A 22,159-nucleotide genomic window follows, 5' to 3' on the forward strand; every position below is an offset into this window, starting at 1 on the left:
CTTGGAGTTTTGGTTCTTATAATTTCTTCTTAAATCAATTATTAAATGTCATTTTTAAAGTCCGTCAATTATCTTCTTGGAATGCGACTTGATCATTTACATTAGAACGGTACCAAATGTTTATAAAATCGCATTGATCCTGGTTGAACATGTCTACTTGATTGCTGGCATTGGTATTATGACAATGTTGGAAAGAATGGACTTATCCTACAATGGTATAGTCCACCCGATTTTACGAAAAACGTCTATTGGTAGCAATCATTAAGTTGTCCACTAACATTACAAATTAGTTCAGTGACCTGCAATAACACTCAAACAATTAATTGTGAGCCGTGTCTCAAGTCAGTGGGTGGAAACTTTTGTCCACAGCCTCTCACAGCTGTTACTGCTTGAGCCAAAACCTGCATATTTTACCGTTCGTCATCCACACTCTCGGCAGCTCTGACCAGACTATGAGGGACCGGCGAGGTCCACCTTGTATTTGCTTATAAACAGTCAGTGTGTAGCAGCAGATGACAAAGGCTTAGTGCAGTAATCCTCTTGTCCACCATCTGGCTGTTCCTCTAAAATTAAACCTCCAAACCAGGGCACTTGCAACAGATGCTAACATCTGTGAATATTCAGGTGCTTCATTAAAGCACGTTCACATGGCGCAAACAGCTGCCAACAGTGCTTCAATCTCTCAGATCATGTTCACGTTTAGCACACGTATGAGTCATATATATACTGTGCATCGGCAGATGGGAGGGTTAAAGAGGGCAATAATGGATGAGATTGTGGAAAGCTTCAGCATTTGGAGATCTGGCATTACTGGGGATAAAAGTTGCTCTCTGGCAGTAATTTTCAGATTGATGACCAATATTTGGTTTGGGACCAGGGATTTGCTTAATGTAGACTTTTTTATTTGTGTGTGTGTGAGAGAGAGAGAGAGAGAGAGATAGACAATAAGCAAGTGCAGTGGACATTGACAGATGGCTCAGAGTATAGTTATAATTCCCCGCCTTTAGAACTCTGGCCTCTCACTTTGTTTTGCATTACCACGCAGAGAACAATGTGTAATCAGTTCATTTCCAAAATAGATTAAATTATCTGAACAACTATGAGCTGTTGTACAATATTCATGGTCCCCAGAGGATGAATCTTACAGACTTTGGTAAGCCCCTGAATTTTACTATAGCGCCACCATGAAATCGACATTTGTGATTTTAAGTGAAATGTTTCGACAATAACTCTATGGTTTGGTGCAAGCACTCATGTATATATAAGTACCCTATAAGAAACATTTTAAATACACTTTGATGATCCCCTGATCTGGCCTCTACCGTCATTATCAGGTCACACCTTTAATTTGCCCAAAATTTTCGTTTATGACTAAATACAAACTACTGACATTCCCATCAACCTCATCTGCTCATATTTTAGTTATTTTGCTGAAAGCATATCATTTTTACACAGTTATTTACTTATTAACAACTCTAAAACAGTTCAAAAATCTGCTGATCATGCTCAAGAAAGTTGTCGCCATCCTGCTGTTTCTTCTCTAAATAAGTAAAATAAATCTAATTAGCTCCACCTCGGTCAACTACAACGTAAAAGTATTGCGTTCATGTTAATGAATCAGTAATAATATTCCGATCATAGAATATATAACTCTCCTAAAGGGGACGTCCTGCTTAATGTTTACTTGTACTATTAATTCATAAGAACATTTTGCTAATAATACTTTTACTTAAGTAATATTTTGAATGCAGGACGTCTTCTTGAACTTAAGCATTTTATTTATTTGCATAAAACAAATATGCATATGCAGAGTTCTTCCATACATTTTCTGCCTTAAATCTTTTACCAGGTTATTGTGTCTGCTCTATAAACACTGAGCAGTCCATAGATTCTGTGTTTATTTTAGTGAGAGCCGATTCGTCATCGGCTGTGAGAGCATTGAGTGTGTCGTTGAGCGTCAGACCCTATTTTCATACCTGTGAAAGTAGGAAGTGCACAAGTCAGCACCTCTACGTGGTTAAGTCAATACACTTAAAACACCTCACAGAAACAGCAGGGAAATGTGTACTCGCATGACACCTGCTTATATGCGGCTCCGAAAAAACTCGTCCAAATTGTGTTAAACAATAAAAAGTACTCAGTTTTCTACTTTGGTCTTTTTTTAATCAGATCAGCTGTTTATTATTGGGTTGTATCTCTTTGAATGTGAGAGCAGCGTTTTGGTTTGACCTCCTTAAACTGCGAGTGATTCACAGCAGGAGGAGTTCTCATCAGACAGTGATCGTGGCAAACACCTTCTGTAACATGACAGTAAGCTGAACTCAAAATGAAAAGTATACTAGCATCTTGATTTCAAACACTCAACTGTAAAGCAGAAGCCTCAGTAAGTCTATTATGTTATAACGCCTTTTATTTAACAGTAATCACGGATTCAGTGCCTCATGTGTGCATTTTCACATGTCTGCAGAGGTGTGATGATCACACCGTATTGTGTGAAACCTGAACACCCATCCCTCCACGCACAGTTTTTCAGATCAAAATTGGAGAGGGAGCAGTGCGGTGTAAGATGTCTGTGTAAGGAAGGGATGCGTCACTGGATTAGTTCCTGAGAATCTTCCCCAGCTTCTTCCTCCTGAGCTGCTGAGACGCCACCAGAAGGGCAAGACACTCGCTGCTCGCGTTCCCTCCACCAAGCCTTCCACATGAGCCAGCCAAGCCTTGCCTCCCCACCAGGATGAAGAAAGAAAAGAAAACGCATGCTTTACTGTTTGTCCTCCTGCTTCACTTCACTTTAGGTAAGGCTTTTCTTTTCTTTTTGTTCTTTGTGTGTGGTTGAGACTTCTTGTCTTGATCTTATCTGGTTAATCCTCTAACACAAAGAGGGCATGTCCATCTTAGTGTAGACTGCTCATGCTGCCTGTACCTCACATCTAAATGTGTGATAGTATGTTTGTGTTGTGATCGTAGAAAGTTACATCCAAATATATTCATAATTCATTTCCATCCTCCTCCTACTCCCTGCTTTCGGTTCCTGCCCTTTTTAGCAAGTGAGTGCAACAGTTATGTCTTAATTATATAAGCATTTCCATTAGAAATAGAACAATATATAGACAAATTTATGTGGCTTTTGTGATTTTCTTTTCAGATTTATACTGTATATAGGCTTGCTTCTGCTCAAATAACTTGGAGCATGTTTGATGTTTACAGGGCAATCAGACTATGCTCCGTATTTTTATGACAATGGGCCCAGCAGTACACATGGGAATATGGCCTCGTTCAGCATCTCTGAGGATACACCAGTCGGTAAGTCTCGTTGTAGTAATTACCGATCTGGTTCATTTCAGTAAGGTATTCTATTTTCAGGCGTACAGGTGTAAAGATGAAATTGTCACACTGGTATTGAGGCACCAGCTAATCACTGTAACACCTTTTGGATTGTGACGTACGTCAAGATTTACGAGACGAAAACAATTTGGGCGGTGGCTCATCAGGTGACTGGATTATTAAACGTTCGATTTACACCGAATGAAAAAAAACAAGAATTGAAACGCAGGATTCACATGGTTTTAATCAACACGGAAATGTCATGTTTTTGTTTGACTTTATTGTTTATTGTTTATTGTCATTTTCACCACAAAGGCACACAGATATACATTCTGAACGGTACAGATCCAGAGGGAGATCCAGTGCGATTTGGTCTGACTTTTGAAATGGGCTCCAAAGAATATTTTAGGGTGGACTCCAAATCAGGAGAGGTGACTCTGATTCAGGAGCTCGACAGAGAGGTGAGTCTGTCGATGAGACTCTTATTTTGACTGCTTTGAATTTGCCACCGCTGTGGCTCAAAGTGATGTTCGCCTTTTCTTTGTAGAAGCAAGCTGAAATCTCAGTGCTCGTGAGCATAACAGACGGTCGCAATAAAGTAAGTTTATATTGTTTTTGTGATATGTTTATGTTTACTCTATTGTCTTGAATTCACTGTATTAATCACATCATTGACACACAATCTGCATGTGAAAGAAAAACAAAAATGATATATATGATATTTACACCTATAGATAATACGAGTTGTGTCGTGAAATAAATACCAAATGTTGAGTTTTTGTTTGTGATAATTCATTTTATTTTTGCTTTCAGGTTGTTGAGACAGTTCGAGTGTTTGTCACTGATGCCAATGATGAACCGCCCGAATTTCAAAATCTGCCTTTCATCATTTACATCCCAGAGGTACAGTATCATCTAAATCCACCCAATATAATATGATAAATACAATACGACCTCTAAACAATTAACAATGATTGAAAATGAAGTGTCTCTTGCCTCTTCTAGGATACTGCTCCGGGAAGTAGCATCTACAGAGTCCAAGCAGCAGATAGAGATATGGGCTCAGGAGGCAGCGTCTCATATTATTTACAGGTAACCCTATAGCTTCGTTGTTAATGATGCACAGTTGTGGCTCTCTAAAGCTTTGTCTCGGTGAAATTCTGTGCTAGATAGAAAAATGAAGCGTCTAAATTAGAACAAGGCTGTTCTGGGTTTTTTTGCCACTGAATTTCAGGAACACACTGGAGGCTCAGTGTTGAATTTTACGCAGTAAATCTTTATTTTGACTCGGGTGAAGAGAATTATCCAAATTTGCAATACACCCAAATATTTCCTAAATGTAATTTATCATTTTAGTTTGTCTTGCTCAGACTGCTGCATCTACTCGGGCATTGGGTGGAAAAACATCTCCAGGCTTTGATTTATTTTAGCCTCCTTGCACATGGCCCACAGTTGATTTCATTGTGATTGTAAAATGTTAGTAATCACATTTACTGTAGCTTAGCTCCAGCCTACCTGACCTCTTTACTTTTACACACTGTGATGCATCCTGAAGTCTACCAACAGGTTTATCCTCTCGGTTCACAAATCCTTTTGTTGATGTTTTTCTATTGTTTTTCTTTTTAAAAAAACAACAGGTTATTTATTATAACAACTGCACCATTATTGTCTACATGACGATGCTGTTAACTGACTTGGTGTGGCCTTAACACTCGGGCGTGAGACCAGAGGTCGAGCTGACATCGTGAGAGCTGTGCTGCCATGTGGAAAGAGGAAAAGGGCATTCGAGTAATAGGACAGTGTGTGGACAGGAAAGATTAATCTCACACCAGAGAGCAGTCTGGAAATTACTTTAGTGGATTAATTTTCAATTACATTTGAGTAAGGCACTGAAGGCTAAATAGGGGCTTAGGTTTGGTCCAGGCCAACAGCTGACAGCGCAGTAGTTGTTACTGTTCATGTGTCAACTGTGAGATAAAAAAAAAAACTATCCTTACAACTACTGAAACTGTGTGGCTTTTTACATGATCAGACCTCACAGTTTGCCAAGTTTACCATCGATGGGAACAGCGGGATCCTAAGAGTCAAACCTGGGGAGACTTTGGACTACGAGACCACGCCTACTCACTTTGTGACCGTGGTTGCAAAGGTGAGACATTGCACATATCACACTTTGTCTTTGGGTTTGTCTTCACAGGTGCCTTAAACACACATCCACGCGGTGAGCAGCAGCTTACCATCCATAACCCCAACAACCTTTGTCCATTGCTTTTTGACACGTTAAGTCTAAAAATAGAAAGTTTCGAAAGGGCTGAGATGAAACAATGAAACTATTGGCAGGAAAGTCGGGCAGCTCAGCGACACATCTGCTGCTCGCCAAAAGTCATGACAAGTTCAGTCACGAATAAGCTTTTCTGAACATCAACACTTTTCTGAATTTCCACAATCTCAGTATGTGAAGTGAATGGGAGTCTGAAGTGTTGACAGTGTTTCTTCCAGTGTGAATCACCCGAAGTGTAATCCTTCCATTGTGAGTAATAATGATGGAGAGGCTTTTTTTAGCCTCTGCTTCTCTGTACGCCTGTGGAATAACATACACGATGTCAATTAGTGCTCGTTAAAGAACAAATCAGATCCTGAGAAGGTGCATCAATGATAAAATATATGATTGTAGAAGATGTGTGTGTACCATCAGTATAATCAGTTCAACTCACTGATGGTTAAACTGAAACAACACACGGCAGCATTTTCTCCACACGGAATGAGACGGCATCTGTCGCTGTCACAGAAGCAAAATATTATAATGAACATATCCATGCAAATTAAATTACAAATTCCACTGTCCAAGTTATACTGATGTTGACATGCTAAGAGTGGTTTATTTGTAATTCTATTTAGCTAGTCAACAGAAAATCATCAAAGCCTTTCAAGCTCGACATTTGGTTACTTGCGGCCTCCAACGATATGATTTTAGTTGGGAAAGTGCTCAGAGTAAAATTAAATCTCTGTACAGGGATTTTAAAAAATACCTCAATGCTGCAGATATTACTTTATGAGAGGGGGCAGCCTTTACAAATATCACATAAATGTCCTGTACCAACACCTTTTTATTTCAGTTTTTATCATACTTCCCCATGGATAGAAGTATTATACGAAGTTTACATTAAACACTATGAAATGTGTTAACTCTCCCTTCTGCCTCACTGTTTGTTTTCTCAGGATGGAGGTGGAAAGTGCAAGGGGAAGCACCAGGTTTTGACCTCGACAGCCACCATGACAATCAATGTACTTGATGCCCAAGACATGCCTCCATCCTTCATAGGAACCCCTTACTTTGGCTACGTCTATGAAGTCTCAGTTCCTGTAAGAGTCTTCCTGTTATTCTTTACACACATGCAGTAAGTATGGATACGATTAATTATATTTCCTTTCTTCCAGGGTTCTGAAATATTCACAGTGTACGCTAAAGATGGAGATCAAGGCAACTCTAACCCAATATATTATTCCATTATGAATGGTAAGATCAATGCAACAAGAGATAAAATCCACGTTGAGCTATCTTTTATCAGACACATTCACAACATATCTTTAATCACCTTTCAGGTAGTGATGCTGTCTTTGACATAAACAGCACCAGTGGATGCATCACTCTGTCGACTTTTCCAACTCTGCTGAGAAATGAATTATATGAAATTATAGTCAAGGTAATGTTTTTTTTCTTCTTCTTTCAGTCTCCTCACAGTTATTTCTTGTAACCTGCTGTTATTACTACTGAATGCGTTTTTTAAACCCAGGCGTCTGAGGTAGGACCTAACGATCAGCAGCAGGACTACGACGTTACCACAGTGACGATCCGGGTGGTGGATCTCAACAACCACCCTCCGACCTTTTACGGGCAGAACGGACCACAGAGCAACTTTGAGGTCACCATGTACGAGCATCCTCCTGCAGGGGAGATCCTGCGAGGCTTTAAGATCACCGTCAATGACTCCGATCAGGTACATTTATTCCCACATTTCCTCGACGCATCCTTTGATTCTAGATGTGTATTGGTCTGTGTGTTCCTGCTCTGCTTCAACTAACATGCATTCATCAACACATCTGCCAGATGTTTTTCTAGGAAGCTTATTTACTTTACAAATTTACGGTTTTCTAAATTTTGCTGTTTATTTTTCTTTGCAGGGAGCAAATGCTAAATTTAAACTGAGACTAGTGGGGCCGAGTCGAGTACTGCGAGTGGTTCCTCAGACCGTCCTCAATGAAGCGCAGGTGACCATCATTGTGGAGGACACATCTGGCATCGACTATGAAAAGGGAAGAACCCTCTCTTTTAAGGTTTGACTTCATATATCACTAATGACTCAGATATTTTATCTGGGGCTGAAACTATTTTATCAACCGATTATTTGCTTTGCACATTTTCAGGATTTCTTAACTTTCCATCCAGCACCTTCATCAGGTCAAAATTTCAATTCGTCCAACAATGTGGTTTATGATCAAATATTTTCCGAATGAATGACACTCTTTTAAGCCTTAGCTGTGCGACTTTGATTGTTAGTACTACATTGACATGCACACGCTTAACTGTAATAATATTAAAACAATAATCATTTCTCATGTAAAAACTTGTATTACATTATATAACAATTCACCACTAATCCCAAGGACTAGTCTCGTAGGTTAAAGGTGCAATGCGTAGAGATTTCCTGAAAAAACAATGTATGGATTTGGATAAACTCATCACTTATGACCCGCTAAACGTGTGTGGCGGTATCTAGCAGTTTTGTTTTACAATGAACCTTTCAGTCTCACAGAGCTCCTAGTGTGACTCCTAGTGTTGTTGTTTAGGCACTGATTTAATCACACTTTGTCTCTCTCTCTGCAGCTGCTCGCGGTAGAGATCGACACTCCTGAGAGGTTCAGTGCAACAGCTGACATAGTGATCAACCTGCTGGACACCAACGACAACATCCCCAAATTCACATCCGAGTATTACATCGCCAGGGTCCCTGAGAACTCTCCCGGAGGCTCCAGCGTTGTGTGTGTAACGGTGAGTCAATCATGATTAAACTCTCCTTTAACCCGACCAAAGTGATTATATAATCCAACGGTCTTCCAATAAATGCATATTTCTCGGTGCGGTTCATTAGATGAAAGAGCTCACTGCTCCCTGGCTTTGTTTTTGTTGGTCCTAGTTATGAAATCCATGTGTCCGTGTGACTCTCTGGCATGTGCTTCTTGCTATAACTCAGGCAGGGCTTTCATTTATAGTAATATTGGCACATTTGTCTCCTCCGTTCCATTATATTGTATGTATCCTGCAACCAGGCATCAGTGTGTGGTAAAAAGCTTAATTTTACCCCAAGGTTAATCTTGCTGACCTATACTTCCATCCTCACTCATCACAGGAAGAGACTTATAGCCTGCCCCACCCACATGAGCTTAAGACCCTAGCTTTATCCTCAGCCAGTCAGTAAAAACATCTAAATGGACCACCTTCAATCACCTTGGTTGAGTTTTTTCCCTGCCAGATTTTTGATTAAATGTATCAGATTGATAAATAATCTTTCTCACAAAGTGTACATGTTTCACACTTTATTGTGTGTGCGATAAGTATTGGGGTTTTAATCTCTGTCCTGTCCCGTCCTCTAGGCAAATGATCCAGATTCAGGGCCCTGGGGTGAAGTCAAATACACGATTTATGGATCAGGATCAGATTTGTAAGTAAAAACCTTTCACTCCTGCCAGTTTATGTTTGGTCTGATCAGATACTTAACACTTGCACTTCCTCAAAGCACATGTCATCGACTAAAAACATGTGATTGGCCCCTCTGCTACACAAACAACTCGCTCTAAAATGGCTGCAAGATGCTGGCTAATCTCCTAATTGGATTGGAGGTTTAAAAATAGACAGGCCCGTCTCACGTAGGGAGAGCCAATTAACATGCAATGTGACAGCTGGAGCCACAGAAATGACAGCTTTGAGAAGCAAGGTAGCATGCAGTGAAAGAAAAGTGAGAATATATGCTCCTTTTTGAAGCAGTGACTTAATTGTGTGAAAGTTATCAGTTTCAAGGCAACTTGTGAATTTTCACAGTAGAAATTGAGGCAGCTGAATAAAAATGGCCGTAAGCCCAAAATTGAACTGGAAAGCACTTTGAGAGCACAAACCCACAGCCATGCTATGAATTCATTTCTTAAAGAGATGTCATATCATACATAGATGTGACATGATTGAAGTCTATAAGATTTTTGACAGAATATATGACATTACAGCCGAGTCTGTAATCCACTTTTGGAATAATATGTATAATTTAAGAGCGAAACAAACAAACTGTCATGACAAACAAACACAACATAATTGGCGAAAATAACTTAAATGACGCAGAATGGACAGCTGTGGTTATGACTCATACACTGTGTCACCTTGCTCTGAACCTGCAGGTTCGCCATCAACCGGACATCAGGCCTCATCTCCACGCAGCCCTGGACCAGCCTAGATGCAGAGGTTAGGTCCAAATACAACTTCTACGTCAAGGCTGAAGATTCGGAGGGAAAGTACAGCTTGTCTGAAGTCTTTGTCACCGTCCTCGACATGAACGACCACTCTCCAGCATTTGATGAAAATCTCCTGGAGAAGACCATGATTATTGGCACACCTGTCAAAGTAGAGGTACATCGTGCTAAATCATTTCGTCTTAAAAAATTGATAAGAAAATCGAAATATGCATCCATTATGTGTTATTCTGCTACTTTTCACAGGCAGTGGATGACGATGCAGAGTCCCCGAACAACGTCATTGAATACTCCATCATGACGGCCGATCCTGACAATGCGTTTGATATCAACGCAGACACCGGAGAGATCAAGCTGAAGCCGTACATCAAGACCATGGAGATTGTGCAGAACATCACCAAGCAAAAGGACTGCAAGTGGTCTCTGGTGGTCCAAGCCAGGGACAGAGGCTCTCCATCCTTCAGCACAACAGCTGTGGTCAACATCGATATCACAGAGGCGGTAAGACTTATAGCTCTGACTTGCAGCATGCTCGCAGCGCTTTCTATTCCAAGCTTTCGGCAGCACGAGCTGTAGATTCGAGCAGTTTACCATGTGATAAAATGCATTGTCGTCATGCTACGCAACTGCTTAATTCAGCATCCTTGTTTCAGCCAGTCACACTTCATTGATCTCATATTCTTAAAAGGATAATGCCGGCCATTTTTATGCTTTTATTATCACATGTTGACAACACAAAGGTTGCTCATATTAATTACTTATAACTTATATATGCCATTTGTCACTATTTAGTCTTTTTCTAAATAAATTACAGTTGCCATGTTCATCGAGATCTTCTGTGTTTTTAATCGCTTTTGGACAATATTGGAGTTTTATGGCACGGAGGCTATCATGGCTGCACGAATGATGCTTGTTAGTTGCATAAAGTCATACGGTTTCTTCAGTACATTTTAAGATATTAGTATGAAATATAAAATAACAGCAGCATTATCCTTTAAAGTTTTCATTCACATATTTTACTCTATGTTTTCACCATGTGTTCATTCCTTCACTACATGATCAGATGACTCGGTGTTTTTGGTCTTGTTTCTGTGTTGTGTATCGTGCTTTTCAGATCAAAGGTCGAATTGTTTCATACTTCATGGGCCTCAGCAAGCGTCCGCTGACTGTTTTTGGAATTTGTCTCAGCATTGTCACTTCCCTCATTTTACTAACAATCTGCATATCCACAGTCCTGTACTGTAACTCAGTGAAAAAGTCCCGAATCAACCCTGAGAGTAACTATATCAAAGTGGTGCGCAGACTCAAGTGAGAAATATTTGAGACCCGTACCTCATTACTTATTCATAACCTTTAAAAAGATGTCTATTTTTTTACTGACCAGCTATTGTCTGTAAAAGAGTACTGGAGCACATTTGAAAGAAGAATACAACATTATAGTGAAGGTCTTTTGTCGATTTTACTTTTTTATTATTTTTGAGTGGAAAATATTGTAAAACACAATATTTTTGGATTTTTACACTCTCAAATGTTCTCTTAATCAAGTAAAACACATTTTGTTTTATAGCGCATGACTCAAAGTGACAAAGATGAAGTACTTTTCTTCTGGATTCACTCACTTAAACTCCATTTTTATCTCACAGATATGCACATCTCCCCATTTTGTTCTCATGAACTGTCATCGTTCTTGTTCAGTCCTCATCAGTCACACACCGAAGAGAAATCCTAATGCACCGCACTGCCAGACGCATTCCCAACAACTACTGTTCTGCATAGTTCTTAGCTTTGCACTAGCAGTCCTGTATTGTAGAACAGGAGCAAGATGGATGACTTGAGTGTGATTGTGAGTGTGTCACATTTTTGGTAGACATGTTGTTTGGGCCTCCTCTGTCAGTGCTTTGCGCATCCATCTCATGCTTGCATGCTTTGGACAAATGCTCCGTCAACACTTGGATTCAGTCCCTTGGACTTGATTTAAACTATTTTGTATTGTGCTCTTTCACAGACTCCTCTCAAGGGGCCTATGGCAGCCTTTTTAATGAAAAGTAGGGACAGTCCTATGAAAGCTCTAGGCATGGTCACTGTTGTCATTAGCTTATTGGTAGGGGTGACTGCCTTGATCTCTGCGGCTATGTACATGCGAAACTCAAAGTCAAACAGGATCACGCCAGCACGTCGCATCATTAAGAGGCGACCCAGGGACCAGCAGCCCTGGATCTTCAACATGCCTGTTCTCAAATTCAGCAACCCTGCAGATAAGTTCCTTATTGTCAACCAAGAGAGAAGCCCGCGGCCAAAGCCTCCCCCCCCCAGCGCTCCCCCGCCCCCATGTATCACACGGCTGTATGAGAGGCCCCGGGCGGTCCCGACCATATCTGGTGTGCTGGCCTCCAAAGGTTCCAAAAAAGCTAAATCTAATCGCCATAAAGAGGGAAATATGAGCTCTGCTCTGGTGTCAGAGCTTAAAAGGAAGCTTGAGCAGAAAATGATTGAGAGCAACCAAGGTTACTATTAACTCTGTCATGTCTTGTTAAAGGTCCTTTGGCGACTCTACTTGCTCTTAGCTTATCTACTGTCCGAGACTTCTCACCCTTATGTGATGATCTGGTAGGGTGGGCCTACCTGTAGATTATTCATGAGTAAATGGAGAAAAGGAAGGTTTACAGATATTTGATGTCTTAAGATGAGATATGAAACAAGTGGGCATCCTCGGTCGACCTGGCTTGGGTAAAGAGAGGAGAGCGCTTGAGTCTGTGTGGTATAACGGTAAATAATTCACCACACTGCCATCTCTAGGAAGATTACATAATGAGAAGCACCAATGTAAATTGCCCAGGGAGAGGATTACTAAGACTTACTGTGTATACATAAGTTGCATAACTTCTTGAAAAGTGTAATTTAAAAAATATCCTACAAAAAAACCTTTCCTCTTGCTCACTGGAGCGCGCAGCTGAATGACACAGTCATGAAAAACATGCTTCTTATAAAGTGCTAAAGGACCTGTTTTAATATTTTTTACCGCGTTACATCAGCCGCTCGACAGCTGAGAGGTTGCTCTTTTGTATAATTACAATGTGCCACTGTAGGTTTTCACAGTAACACAAGCTAACAGAGTTGCTTTTATTCATTTGAGTGTTTAATTCTAGAAAAATGCTTTTATATAAATAACACATGTCCATTTTAAATGTATACATATATATATATGCATGTATGACAAGATATGAGCATTTCCCTGTTGTATCTTGTAGAAGTAAATAGGTACAAATTAAACCATCTAACTCCACTTAAGATGTTCAAAGCACAGGTCCCTATGTATATAACCTGCTTAGACATTCTCATTGTAGATATAGATGTGGAAATATAGAGTCTGTGTCGAACATTTTGGTTCCTCTCGTGGTTACTTACCATGTGTACCTTCAATGCCTTCAAATATAGGCACCTAAAATTAGAGTTGGTTAATTGATGTTGCCCATATCTTGTATCGGACTGTATCTTAACTCATAGCTATCTGAAATAAGTTGAGATAAACTATACATCTTAACTATACATTTCACTTGCTTGGTCCTTTTGAAGTAACATATTTGTACCGTCTTTGTACCGTCTTGATTTTGAATAAATATTTGAAAATGATTTGGTCTGTGCTCAATTTTGTCCCGGAGGCTATTTTGGTTTAAGTTGGAAAAGGACATTTGTGAAATCTTGGGAGGCGAAGTAAACTTGATTCTTTGTGCCGGATACAGAATATTATGCTGTAGTTCATGTTTACCTTAGGTCAGCTTTGTTTGCCTTATATTTTACCCATGGTGTCTATGTACATTTTCCTGTTTCTAATGACATTTTTACATACTACACTATGACTTTTCTGACATGCTATAATATTACTTTTTGAAAAAGAATATTGAAAATCTAAGAATACCCTTTATTTGCCTCCAATTGATATGGAGACACACAGTGAGCTTGAAGCTGTCATTAAATGAAAATATCATGTCCTGCTGATAGGATTCAGATAGAAAATCACTTTAATCTGCTTACGGGTGTATGTATAAATGCACGGGAAAACACTGCTTATGTAACAAATCCGCTGAGTGATTGTGCTAAAAAATCAGAGTATGTCTCAGCAATTCATCTCTGACTTCTCTTTAATCCACATCAAACATCATGTCATTCCATTACAAGACAGCAAATCGGGAGTTGGAGCTGGAATTGAATTGGAGTCTGCGAAAAAACAACAATCAATACAAAAATATATTTTTTTAACAAGTCGATTGAAATCTCCTTACATATCACACTTACAATTTAGTTTTGGTTGACAACAAATAAATATACACAATAATAATTATTTACATTATTCAGGATTTTTTTTTGCATTAAGTATAAAAACTTTAAGAAAAAAAAATGAAACCAAAGAACTGTCAAATGTATTTTATCACAAACTTCTTTCTGTACATGTATATTGACACAGATAATGCAAAATAAGGAAGAAAGGCATCTCCACTTTGAGCTGATATAGCTTGCGATATATTTACATGATGACTATAATATCTATAATAGCTCCGGTCTATGCCTCTCATTAGTGTGTTAGTGTTACATCCAGTCACAGAGCTTCTGAATATGATCTTTGAAAAATGTAATAATGTAATAATAATACAAGAGATGCACACTGACATTATTTACAAATACACATGTATGTACATTTCTTGACTTTGATGCTAGTACAATTGAGCTGCACTTCCACCTTTTCACCTATCCTCAGACTTCCGCCTCTTTTTCGGCTTATCCTCAGAGTCCCTGCACAGGCCTTCATCGCTGGCTGCCTGCAGGCTGTCAAAAGTGCCTTGCCTCTCAGACGTTCCCTGCAGGTTCCTTCCGTGCAGTCTGCGCCTCCTCCACAGATTAGCGCAGCGATCCACGCAGCTGAATCTAGCCTCCGTGGTGCAGGCGTACATGCCGGCCGGCACTGCCAGCATCATGGCACACACAATAACAATAATGTGGATGAGTCTCGCTCTTTGCTCCAGCTCACTGATGTCACTTCCTGTCACAAACACGATGCAGTGGCCCTCCCTCGGTGGATGGTTCTTCAGGGTCACGCACACCTCGTATTTGGTGACAGGAAGCAGGTCGCTGACAGAGTAGCTGTTGATGCCGGGACCAATGTAGATCATCTCCTTTTTGGGTGAGTCATATTTGCCAAAGTGGATGGTGAACCAAGTTTCTGCTGGGTTGTCTGTTACTGCGTACCACTCCAGGGTGATACCGTAAACTGTCTGCTTGGCGATGCGGATGTCAATGTTGATATTCTCATCGGAAGACAACATGGGGACAGGTGGAGGGAGAAGAGCAGAGGAATTGAAGGAGTTGATGTTAACTATGATGCTGACAGAGGAGTTGCCAATGAAGTTGTTGGCCATGCAGGTATAGAGTCCTCGGTCTGCCAGGTGAAGAGAGGGGATCACCAGCTGAGAGGTGACGGTCTCCTCGTCTATGTGAGTCTCTGTAGCTGCAAGTAGAAACCATAGCGTCTGATAAAAACATAGATAACCCTCAAGACGGTATTGCTCATGAATCTTTTCATAAAGCAGATGCAGCCTGAAAGTACAACCTATACCACGTTAAGTGCTCCCAGAGCAGGTTCACAACTTAATGGATAGTAGTAATAAATAAATTCTTACCTGCAGATCCTCTTATAATCTTCAGAGTGTACATCCACTGAACGGTTGGGCCTGGCCTGGCCTTTACTAAGCATGTGAGTGTTGCATTTGCTCCGAGAGGTAAAGTGATGTTAGTCTCTGGGGCAGAGGCCACCGGCTTCATGCATGTTTTTAACTGGATCTCGTGGAAAAACTTCTCAGCTTTTGAGGCGGGGCCCAAGCACATCAAATAAGAGTTCATGAGAATGATGGGAGGGCTGACCGCCCTGATGAACTCAACAAAGCCTTTGAGGCGGCAATCGCACAACCAGGGGTTATCATGCAGCGCCAGAACCACATTTGAGACTATCCCTTCTTTACCCCACGCTTTCTCTGCTGTTTGGTAAAGTGGCCAATTAATGAAGACATCTTTTGATATGACACAAAGCTGATTGAAGGATAAATCTAAGTAGGTCAGTGCAGGTAAGTGTCTCAGAGCGTGTTCGGGGAGGACGTCCAGTCGATTGTGCTTCAGGTCCAAAATCTTCAGTTTCGGTGTGTCCTGAAAGGCCGTCCATGTTACTGAAGTCAGCTGGTTCCCTTGCAGCCTGAGCTCAGTCAGGTTGGCCAGCCCGTCCAGGCTTTTTATGTTCATAAGTGTGATCTCATTGAAATTTAGCCAGAGGAACTCTAAGGCACTAACTTTAGAGAAAGATCCTCGAGGTAACTCAGTCAGGTGGCAGTTTTCAATTCGGATTTTTGTGAAATCATGTGGGATGTCCTCCGGTATTTTTCCCATGGAGGTTTCCATACATAGTAAAGACCTAGGATGGTAAGACGAGATATCTTTAGACAAGAAAAGTGCACATTTTATCTACAGCTACACATGTACATGCACCATTTGCTCACATTTAGTGTTTGTAGGATTTAGAATCATTTGGTTAGCAGGTTACATTTAAAACAACAGTGTTGTGACTAACACATAACCTACTCTTCATAGTTTGTATAGTTCTAATGGTCGCTTACCTTCCCAAGTTGTCATCTGTGCAGGAGCAACCAGTCAGACACGTTGATGATCCAGAGGTGATGAGATAAAATACCAAAGCGATACGTAATGCGACATAAAAGGCGTCCATATTCCTGCGGGAGCATGTGAAATAGGCCTGCGAGGACAGGACACGGGCTGTGTAGCAGAAAGCCTATTAGCTTAATCTTGCTTGACGTAACACTTAAAGACACCGAGTGACATGTGAGACACACATAGGTAAGGTGTATTTATAGCAATCGTCCACTTTGTCAAATCTCATCAAAAGCATGAAATCACTCCCCATAAATGTTCAACCAAGATTTAAGGAGTTAAGTTTGATATTGCAGTTCTACTTTCAGGTATGACCCCAAACTGCTTTGCATCAGTCTAATTTATTGTATTTGTCCAGCACCAAAGCAGAGGCATTGACATGACAGGAGGGCCATCTGTATTAAGTGGGCCGGAGCCCGTTGGGCTTAGCAGCACAGAGAGGGAGGGCTGCACAGAGACAGAGAGACAGATGTCTGGACTGTAATCTGACCTCAATAATCTGAACACTGGTTGCCTCTCAGGTTGTTAAATCAGCATATAAAGAATATGTGGAAAAGGACAAAATCTACAGCACTTTGGTTTCAATCCTTAACAGGCATTTTTCCTTTTCATTGGTGTCCATGCTCAACATTTAACAGGCAGAGAGAAAGAGTTTAATCAGGTGTTCGGTAATGTAGGCAACTCCCAGTTATGCGACAAGTTTTAAATCAAGCATATAGATATATTAATGATCTCATATTTTAGTTTACTTGCACAGCAAAAATAACAAATAGAGATGCACAGATACCGATACTGATATTGGATATCTGTACGATATTAACTCAAATAGCTAGATCGAGTATCGGAGACAATAGGCCGATCTGGTATTGCATACCATTATTTTAATAATAACAATTGAGTGTATTTATGTCTATGTATTTATTTGTTACATTTTGTTTTACAAAGTTTGGAAGCAATGTTTAAGTCAAGCCCGATGTTGCCTTACACATAAACTAAATGTATACTAGTCACTTCCACACAATGAGGCATACATCCGAGTAACACTGAATCGGATCGGTACTCGCTATCAGCCGCTACCCAAAGCCCGCAGGTATAGGTGTCGGCATTAGAACTGAAATTTAGCAATCTTTATAATAGCATATATTTACAGCCATTAAATTATACTTTTTAATGCACATAAGTTAATTTCTGCTTTAGTCAAGATACATATCGATCTATTCGAAAATCAATATTCTGAGATGTAAGACAAAAAGCTTGAGAGTACTTTTTGTCCCCGTTAAAGTTTTTTTGGGAGTTTTTCCTGTGCCGATGTGAGGATCCTGGGACAGACGATGTCGTATGTGTACAGATTGTAAAGCCCTCTGAGGCACATTTGTGATTTTGGGCTATAAAAAAATAAATAAATTGAATTGAACCGAATTAAATTGAATATATCAATATAAAAAATATTTATTTTGATACAGTACATTCATACATACACATATTTCAGGTCACAAATATTTACACATTATAAAATGGAGAACTAGTGTATTTTAGGTTTTTTGACCCAACAGTAAACCTGGCACATTAAATTCATACCGACATATAAAACAGACTAATAACTGGTTAATCCTTTCCCTCAATACTTTATGTTCTAAAGCAAGATTTTAACAATGCAGAGGTTACATCTTGGAATAAAAATAAAAATGATTGGGTTTTAAACAGTTTTGTGCAACATTTTTCTCAGCAAAACATCAACTTTAAAAGTGCATGATGAATAAAAAAAAAAAAGATATTTTCACACATTTACTGTACACCACATGTAAATACTGAAATTGTGTAACTGTGTATTTTTTCCCGTCCACCAAATTAATGGTGTTTTTTATTCCCACAAGGCTGTAAAACAACGTAGTTCATCCAATGCTGACTGAGTGACCACTGTCCTCAGTCTTTCGAGTCTCTGAGCACAGCAGTTCCTCTATTTACATCACAGGCTGGTAAAAAAAACAAAGTGCGTCCTCTGTAGGTTGAGGAATTTGTTTGGTTTTAGCAGAAGTACTCATTTGGTGGCCCCTCAGTCCTGGCTGTGGCCTCCGAGTCAACACTGGACCTCGCTGAGAGCAACCTGTTGGATTCGTCAGGATTTATCCTGGTCAGATACTCTCCCTCCATCCCTTTAGGTTTGGTCCCAGGGCCCAGTGTCTCAAACGTGACGTACGAGTCCTGAATCTCCTTGGACTGCCGCCCCAGCAGCTTTTGGCAGCGCTTCTTTAGCGCCCCGCAGCACACAATCAGTGTCAGGGGGACGGCGATCACACATGCTACAGTTATCACCACCACATTAATGAGCTTCTGAGTGCCACTGGCACTGGCCGCCTCATCTGTTGAGAAGATTACACACTGCTCCTTTTTCGGGATCAGGCCTTTAACGCAAACGCAAGCAATGTACTTTGTCTTTGGCACAAGGCCGTCAATGGTGACTCGGTTCTTTCCAGCACCTACGTTGACCCTACGCATGTCTCTCTCACCAAATACAGCATATAGGACACTGAATTCTGTGATGTTTGTGGCTGTAGGGGCTCGCCAGTTCAGAGAGACAGTATGGTCGGTGTCGCCAATCACCTTCACCGAACGCACTACCCTTTTCTCCGGAGCTTGCTGTAAGGACGAGGCATTGGCTGCTAAGTTGCTCAGAGCATCCAGCTGCACCGGTCTCTGAGGGTCTGGAGCCTTGCCTCTTCCCTCAGAAGCACCGTCAGAGATGCTGTAGCTTTCGACCTCATACTTCCCAGTCACGCCTTTGCCGTTGAGAGGTTTGACGATGGGTAGGGCAGCGGTGCTGGTTGGAGGAACATATCTGGCAATAAGTTTCTCCTGGTATGCTGCTCTACCAATGCCACTGGGTTTCTTCCCTCTGGTTTTCTTAGAGGCCCCCCCACCTGCTTCCTCTGACCGAAAGGAATCTGTGATCACCAAAGAGATGATGGCGTCTGCAGTGCCCACAAAGTTGGTTGCTTTGCACACATATTTCCCAGAGTCTCGGTAAGCGACTGCAGGCACGCTCAGAATCGACCAAATGATGCCCTCCTTTGAAATCTCTTCCTGAACTGAAAAATAAAAAAGCAGACACCCACAGACTAGTCAAACAGATTAGCACAAAAAGAATAACTTTAATCTCATTGACACTTTGACTTGGACAGGAATAGATACTCTTCCAATCCAGGCACATCTGGAATCAGTTCAGCAGAACTCACTGGTGCCGTTCATTTTCTTTCCATCAGCGCGGCTCCAGGACAGCTCTGGGATGGGGACTCCAACTGTGCCACAGCGCAGCAGGACGTTGTTGCCCAGTGAGCTCCGTACACGAGCCACGGCCGTGTGCACCCGAGGGCCCTGGCACCTCTGCAGCTCCGCTTCGGTGAAAAGAACCCCCGACAAGCTCTCCGGATCGGCGCACCTCAGCCGGGTGTCGATGAGAGCTACCGATGATGACGGGGATTTCTGATACTGGACCAGATCGTACAGCCGGCAGTCGCACAGCCACGGGTTATCATGGAGACCTGTAGAGGAGATGAGGTGTGAGAAAGTGCTGTCAGCAAAAAGAAAAAACATCCTCTTATAACCTACTGTCACTACCATCCAGTAGAATTTCCTTTACACGACACCAAAGAGTCCCGTTAAGACCAAGTACATGTGGCTGTGAGTTAAAATACATAGAATTAGTGACATCTTGACACGCTGGACACAATAACTATAATTAGACTAATCCCTAACTCTTTAAATACTTCTGGTGTCAAAGAAGTAGTCGTCATGCAAGGCAGCTTAAAAAGAATAAGTTCCGGCATCCAAATATGTCACAGCTTGATCCTCACCGAGAATTAGTTTGGAGGAATCTGCGTCCTGAGACGGCTTCACACTCAGCCACATGGTGAGAAAGTCAGCAGGAACGGTTGCCAGAGAGTTGCTGGATAAGTCCAGATAGGTGAGATTCTTTATGTGCACAGTGGAATCGGCAGGGATAGTGGAGATCTTGTTGTTGTGTAGGTCGAGGAGCCTCAGGTTTGGCATATCAGTCAGAGACTCCCAGGGGAAGGAGGTGAGGGAGTTGCCATCCAGCCGGAGCTCATCCAGGTTGTAAAGACCCCGGAAACTGTCAACATTCAGTGAATTCAGTGAATTGAAAGACATCCACAGAAACTCCAGGTTGTTGAGGGAGTGGAAGTTGTCGCTTGAAATACGTGTGATTGCCGTCTTTTCAATGCGCAGCTTCGATGTGTCTCTGGGAAAGTTTGGAGGAACCACAGTGATCTCTGGATCGTTGCAAAGTACACTCCTGCAAAAAAAAAAAAAAGACAAATATTATTTATTTCTCATTATGATTATTTCTAATATGACAGTTAAGGGAAACAAAACTGAAGCTACTTTCAAATTGGAAGGGTTTGTAGAAGTGGATTTAATTACAAAACAAATTTATTTCCTGCCTCTATTTTACCTAAAAAGATAATATAGGAGAGCATATATTTGAGAGAAACGTAGTAATCTATTGTTCAGTAACAAGCAAAGCAGATTAAAGGGCAACTCCAAGTTAAATCATTCCGTTTAGTGGAGGATTAACAGAAGAAAGCTGAAGTAAAAATCACTTTTGCACGCAAGAAAAAAACATTTAACACATAATGAGAATAAAATTCAAACAACAACATTCAATTTAACAAATTACCATATTTACCTTGCTTTTGACCCGTCGCTTAATTTGTGGAAGAAGCAGCTGCATTGTGCAGGACATGAACTGCTCAGGAAAGGAAGAAAAACTATAGCCAAACCGAAAACAGTGGTAAAATGTCGACTCATGTTTTCTCCTGCAAGCTACTAAACGCTATGCAGCTAGACTACAATTGTAAAAAAAATAAAAAATAAAAATAGTAGCGTTTAATGGGGCATCAAATGCATCGTAGTGGTTTGCAGGCTCTCAGCTCCATACTGCTCCGACTGGTCTGAATCCTGAGATAAAAAGGATAGGCAGGGATTAGTGGAGGACTCGGGTTATTTTCATTCACACGATTAGGCTATTGCTTCCTGGAAGCTGATAGGCTGCATAGTTTTATACTTGTATTCTCTGGGGAATAGTTTCCAATATTGACTGGATAGTTATTTAATGGACAAAGCAAACTACACAGCACCTAAGCTAAAGGTACACAAAGAAATTAACTCTTTTTCACAACGATTTTAAAGATAGATAGGATATATATATATATATATATATATATATATTTTATTTTTATTTATTTTTTTAATGCTCTAATTTTTGTTTACAATTGTGTCAATATTTTCCCATTAAGTCTGTAAGATTGTTAGGCCTCCTACCTCACATTATTAGACAATCAGTCACCAAAAACAGATTACAACTCCGATATGAAAGCACAGGGAGGTGCTTACGTTTTAGAACATTTTCATTAACATGTATTCTTGTTATGTTAGCCTGTCGTGAATCATGCAGTCTATTAATAATGTTTAATACATAGACGGACTTAGCATGAAGGCTAGAAACCTAGCAACACGTGACCACTAGATGGCGGTAGAGAGGTGCTACAGGTATTTACTGTGTTACTTACCCTCTCGTTATTCCAATCTTCAA

At 40.7% G+C, this 22,159-nt stretch overlaps 3 protein-coding genes across 3 annotated transcripts; 1 reads left to right on the forward strand and 2 right to left on the reverse strand.

Moving 5' to 3' along the window:
- Window positions 1-44: 44 nt before the first annotated feature.
- On the forward strand, window positions 45-13,448 carry LOC142951968 (cadherin-related family member 1a). Its single transcript, XM_076093909.1, has 17 exons — window positions 45-2,795; window positions 3,208-3,303; window positions 3,640-3,785; window positions 3,872-3,922; window positions 4,138-4,227; window positions 4,330-4,416; window positions 5,357-5,473; window positions 6,544-6,687; window positions 6,763-6,841; window positions 6,928-7,028; window positions 7,119-7,322; window positions 7,507-7,659; window positions 8,210-8,374; window positions 8,977-9,044; window positions 9,769-9,997; window positions 10,087-10,341; window positions 11,846-13,448. The coding sequence occupies exons 1-17, from the start codon at window positions 2,735-2,737 to the stop codon at window positions 12,353-12,355; spliced, it is 2,556 nt and encodes an 851-aa protein (XP_075950024.1). The 5' UTR covers window positions 45-2,734; the 3' UTR covers window positions 12,356-13,448.
- Window positions 13,449-14,579: 1,131 nt separating this feature from the next.
- On the reverse strand, window positions 14,580-16,606 carry LOC142952165 (leucine-rich repeat, immunoglobulin-like domain and transmembrane domain-containing protein 2). Its single transcript, XM_076094221.1, has 3 exons — window positions 16,497-16,606; window positions 15,513-16,294; window positions 14,580-15,340 (listed from the first exon to the last, which is right to left on the reverse strand). Exons 1-3 carry the CDS (start codon window positions 16,604-16,606, stop codon window positions 14,580-14,582), a joined length of 1,653 nt encoding a protein of 550 aa, XP_075950336.1.
- A 1,967-nt stretch (window positions 16,607-18,573) lies between these two features.
- lrit1b (leucine-rich repeat, immunoglobulin-like and transmembrane domains 1b) lies at window positions 18,574-21,833 on the reverse strand. The gene is made up of 4 exons (XM_076093050.1): window positions 21,254-21,833; window positions 20,400-20,860; window positions 19,782-20,087; window positions 18,574-19,634 (listed from the first exon to the last, which is right to left on the reverse strand). The coding sequence occupies exons 1-4, from the start codon at window positions 21,373-21,375 to the stop codon at window positions 18,574-18,576; spliced, it is 1,950 nt and encodes a 649-aa protein (XP_075949165.1). The 5' UTR covers window positions 21,376-21,833.
- Window positions 21,834-22,159: the final 326 nt, after the last annotated feature.

The sequence above is a fragment of the Anarhichas minor genome, unplaced genomic scaffold, assembly GCF_050575085.1.
Source record: "Anarhichas minor isolate MPS153535 unplaced genomic scaffold, ASM5057508v1 ptg000017l, whole genome shotgun sequence".
NCBI classification, from domain to species: domain Eukaryota; kingdom Metazoa; phylum Chordata; class Actinopteri; order Perciformes; family Anarhichadidae; genus Anarhichas; species Anarhichas minor.

What these genes read in the sequence shown, in the direction of transcription:
- lrit1b (XM_076093050.1), bottom strand. Translation starts at nt 21,375, where the DNA reads ATGAGTCGACATTTTACCACTGTTTTCGGTTTGGCTATAGTTTTTCTT. An exon ending in AGCGACGGGTCAAAAGCAAG is followed by an intron (nt 20,861 to 21,253) that starts GTAAATATGGTA and finishes TTTTTTTTGCAG; the next exon opens with GAGTGTACTTTGCAACGATC. An exon ending in AAAGAAAATGAACGGCACCA is followed by an intron (nt 19,635 to 19,781) that starts GTGAGTTCTGCT and finishes TTTATTTTTCAG; the next exon opens with TTCAGGAAGAGATTTCAAAG.
- LOC142951968 (XM_076093909.1), top strand. Translation starts at nt 2,735, where the DNA reads ATGAAGAAAGAAAAGAAAACGCATGCTTTACTGTTTGTCCTCCTGCTT. An exon ending in CTCTGAGGATACACCAGTCG is followed by an intron (nt 3,304 to 3,639) that starts GTAAGTCTCGTT and finishes TTCACCACAAAG; the next exon opens with GCACACAGATATACATTCTG. An exon ending in GCGTCTCATATTATTTACAG is followed by an intron (nt 4,417 to 5,356) that starts GTAACCCTATAG and finishes TTACATGATCAG; the next exon opens with ACCTCACAGTTTGCCAAGTT.
- LOC142952165 (XM_076094221.1), bottom strand. Translation starts at nt 16,606, where the DNA reads ATGGACGCCTTTTATGTCGCATTACGTATCGCTTTGGTATTTTATCTC. An exon ending in ACAGATGACAACTTGGGAAG is followed by an intron (nt 16,295 to 16,496) that starts GTAAGCGACCAT and finishes TTACCATCCTAG; the next exon opens with GTCTTTACTATGTATGGAAA. An exon ending in GATTATAAGAGGATCTGCAG is followed by an intron (nt 15,341 to 15,512) that starts GTAAGAATTTAT and finishes TTCTACTTGCAG; the next exon opens with CTACAGAGACTCACATAGAC.